The following is a 4,279-nucleotide window of genomic DNA, read 5'->3' as shown; positions in this document are numbered from 1 at the left end:
TGCATGTTGTATAATTTATGTTATATATTGTTGTATATATATATATATTTTCTAGGCATATCCAATATTGCGCGAAGCAAGCAATTCGTTTCACATCTAAAACTTCATCTCTCGATGGAAAAGCATTTTCGTAATACAATTTCTGGATTTTTGTTTTTCTTTTAGTTTTTTTTTGGATTTTTATTTTGGGTTTTTTTTGTGTTTTTATCTTGGGTATTTTTTTTATTTAAGGTTTGGCCACGACGCTGAGACGATCTACGATGTTTGTGGCTGATGTTGAGCTGTCCAAATGCACCATAACCAGATGAGGCCTTGCTCCACCGTTTACTGCTCCTCGTCGCCCAGCTCGTGCTTGATCTTGGAAAAGTCGAACGTCTCGCCAGTGCCGCGCTTGAATATGTTCAACACATCCAAGCAAGTGGTCTCGAAGTGCGTGGTCGCATCATATGACTCCGAAATGAAGATCTGCGACTCGGATCCATCATCGACCGGCTCCAAGTAATCCGAAATGGTCACAAACTTTTGTGCGATCGGCTCCAGCAAGTCAAGACCGGGCTTAATCTCAACCTCCGGATTCTCGGTCTCAACGGTGGTCGAAACCATGCCAACGAACCAACCTTTGGCTGCCACCTGGTGAGTGGAGCTCACCAGCGACACATAGATGTCCGACTTGCGGCCCACCTGCTTTTGTGGAATGATAATCTGCGTGGAGAGACCATCCTTGGTGCTGGCCACCGGATGGTCCAGAATGCAAATGCAACGAATCACCTTGCCACGCTTGCGCACCTGCCGGGAATACAAATAAAGAAAAAAATTATATTAATAGCCATTTAATATTAAATAGATATAGTAGATAAAATGAAGAAAAATGTTCCCTCTACTAGTTTTTAGAAAATTAAAGGTTTTCCAGTGATTAATCTTAGGCTTTGGATACTCATGACATAAGTATTAAGTTTACGGAAACGGACAACCCTTCTTAAAACAATCCAATTTATTCGAATGTTTAAGTTTGAGATCTTCCCTTTTCCAAAAACCACATAAATCTCACCTTCTCAGGCACGTAGCTGGGATCGCAGTAGACCTGCTTGCACTTGGCAACCTCGTCGCCAGAGCGCACTCCCACCACCTTGCCGCCCTCGCCGAGAACGATCTCGTCAATGGGCTTGTCCAGCATGTAGGTGCCGCCATAGATGGCCGACAGGCGGGCGAATCCCTGGGGCAGCTCACCCAAACCGTACATGGGGTAAAGGTAAGGCGACTTGCCGTACCGCGCCAGCGAATCGGAGTAAAGCTTAATTCGCCGGATAGTGTTGACGGCCGGCTCATTTAAATACTCGTCATCGCGGAAAAGGGCCAGGGCGTGGCCAGTGAAGTCCTGCGTGTTCTTGTCCAGTCCGAACTTGTCGTACAGGCCCTGCATGTTGGCCTTGGTGGGGTCAAAGTCCTTCCAGGTCTTGGGGTCATCTTCCCGGAAGTCCTGCACGTAGACTAGGAAGTTCCGGAAGCGACGCTTCTCAAACATACCTAGAAATATATATATATTTATTTTTACATAACTGCTGTGCCATATTGGTCAGTTTTGGGAACAGGATCTACATATAAGGGAGTGCGCGAGTCCAGGGTTTTAAGTTTCCCGTTTCATTTTCATTTGCATGCCACAAACACTCACACACACGAACACTCTTGGATACCCGCACGCAACTTCAGTTGGAAACCTTTAATTTAGGGGGCGGGTGAGCCACCACCAACAATCAGAAACCACTTGGCCACCCTATGACGTCATATTCTGAGCATATGTGTAATGCGGACACAGTGAAGCATGATGAAGAGGATTAACTAACAGCAGTTAAATACTTAAATATATACGATACCAATAATATAAGAAACATTATTTTAAATCATATTTGTAATTAAAAATATCCTTTTTTAATAAGTTTGCAGCTTTTAACGACTAAAACTTGTATTTAAAAACAAAAATAGATTTTTAAACATAGTAAAAAATTTCACTCCAAGATATATAAATAGTTTTTTAATATTAATATATTTTTGGGTTTACATTTTTACACATTTTTATAAAATCTCTCTTTATACAAATTCTTCTATAAGCAAGTTCTACTGTAAAGTGAAGGGGTTCAATGCGCCTCTTCAAAAAACTCGGTTAAAAATACTTAAAATTGAAATGGAAACAAAATCAAGACCTAATCATAAATAAATAGAGCGTGTTTAACTAATTGCATTTGGTTGCTGCTGCCACGAAGAAGTGAACGAAAAAAAAAACTTAAATTTTCAAGCAGAGCGAAATTCAGGTGAAAAATGGAATCAAGCAATTAGCAGCAGGTGTATGAATCAGCGAAGAGCGATTTAAATTGAGACTCCAATTGGAATGGGGCGTTAATAGTTGGGCAAATAAACAAGGCGTGGAAATGTGTGGGGAAATTTTTTTTTTTTTTTTTTAGAAATTCTTTGCCCAGCCAAGAAAACAACTGTTTTTCGGCACACACATACGTGTCACATTAAAACAGAAAATAACAAAAACAACACTAACGTAGCCAGCGAGTGAAAAAGCCGAGACAAAGAAAAGAGAAAAAGGGAAAAAGAGTGCTAGGGCAAGGAAAAGGAAGAGGAAGACGGAGAGAGGGGGTGCAGATAACAGTCGAGTGAAAATACATACATACATACACACACGCACAGCTGGTAATTTGCACAATTTTTAACTGGGAAAAAAGACATTTAAACAATTTTGAACTAACCCATGAGATCGGATGCCAGGGCCTCCTTCTGGTCCACCGGCACTTTGGCTATCTTCCCGCCCTTGTAGACATAGCTGCCCTCGATGGACTTGAATTCCAGATAGCGGGTAACGCCCGTGTGGATCAGCAGCTTGACCAACTGGCCATTAGCCATCAGGAACTTAGGGATCAGATCCACGTTCCAGTCACGGCCACGCCCAAAACGTTCGCCAGGCGGTTCCAGTCCATAACGCTGGAATAGCTCCTCCAGCGGCGTTATCGAAGCGGATTCGCCGCCATAGTACTTGTTCCGATCAATATGCAGCACCTTCTTGCCGGATACGGACAGCATACCGCTCAAGATGCACTCCTTCAGTCCAGTTCCGAGCACAATCGCATCATATTCTTCATTCATTTTGGCTCTGGATCAGGATCACTTCGTATCTCAATCGAATGAATCTATAAATTATATATCCGGGTCTTTTTGTTCGCCTTTTTCACTTGCTGCGACGTTCGATTTTGGTGGAGTGGACTTTTCTCTGCGCTCAATAATTTTTCTCTACTCGTTCGCCTCTTGCTCGTCCGCTTTGCTTTGGCTTTTTGCCGTCACGTCATATGCTGGTCACGTCACGCTACGTTACGTTCTTTTCAGGGGTGCATTATCGTCAGTTGTTATCGTGGCGGTGTTATCGACGGTTAAATGTGAATCGAGCAGGGAAACACACTAAAAAAAACAGAACAGGGGAAAACATATCATTTTTACACAAGTCAGATTTATGTCTTATTTACAAAGCCATTTGTAGTAAAGTCTTAGAACTAATGTTGGGCGGGGTCATCCCAAAGTTTGTTTCATTTAGGGCTGAATATTAGGCGTAAATCACAAGGAACCAAAATAAGATGTAGATAATATTCAAAACTCTCCACTGTCGTTGTCTATTGGCATTTTTTAATTACTTCGCCGATGTATTCGTTCATTTACAAACGCAGTAAAATGGTTTCTGAAAGTGTGGACATCTCGAATCTGTATACCTGCGTATATTCAAAAAATCGATTCAATTCATTTCTAATAATCTGAAGACCCTTGGATTAGACATTTCCTCCAAGATTGTGAGGGTTTCTCGGGATAATTATGGGTTTTAAAAACAAACATTAAAGTTTTGATTATTTATTGTTTAATTTTTAATACTAATAACTATTTTTATGTAATTTAGAATCCACAAATTCAACTTTCCTTATTGACGTCCTATAATTTTTTATTTAAAATCAAAGACCTAATTTATTCACAGCTACATTTTCTATTCAAATCTTGCACATCACTACCAAGAGCTCATTTGGAAAACTATCGATAGACCTTGCGCAAATACCGTGAATGCAATATATAAAAAGAAAATAATGACATTGAATAATATTATTAAATCTTTCCAATACCATGTATTTTTGCATCTTTCAAGGCCAGATTCAATTAAGGGGAAAACCAATTTATTTTAACTTCAGGGTTGGCGTAGAGTTTTTGGCATAAAGAATGATTCAGCATCTGGTCACTTTACCAA

General features: G+C 40.5%; 1 protein-coding gene across 1 annotated transcript; it reads right to left on the bottom strand.

Moving 5' to 3' along the window:
- Positions 1–200: 200 nt before the first annotated feature.
- LOC108108395 (rab GDP dissociation inhibitor alpha) lies at positions 201–3,330 on the bottom strand. The gene is made up of 3 exons (XM_017216451.2): positions 2,751–3,330; positions 1,049–1,524; positions 201–786 (listed from the first exon to the last, which is right to left on the bottom strand). Exons 1-3 carry the CDS (start codon positions 3,142–3,144, stop codon positions 325–327), a joined length of 1,332 nt encoding a protein of 443 aa, XP_017071940.1. The 5' UTR covers positions 3,145–3,330; the 3' UTR covers positions 201–324.
- Between the last annotated feature and the right edge of the window lie 949 nt (positions 3,331–4,279).

The sequence above is a fragment of the Drosophila eugracilis genome, unplaced genomic scaffold, assembly GCF_018153835.1.
Source record: "Drosophila eugracilis isolate 14026-0451.02 unplaced genomic scaffold, ASM1815383v1 contig_445, whole genome shotgun sequence".
NCBI classification, from domain to species: Eukaryota; Metazoa; Arthropoda; class Insecta; order Diptera; family Drosophilidae; genus Drosophila; species Drosophila eugracilis.
Note: the sequence above shows the minus strand (reverse complement) of the source record. Positions and strands in the feature narration are given on the sequence as shown.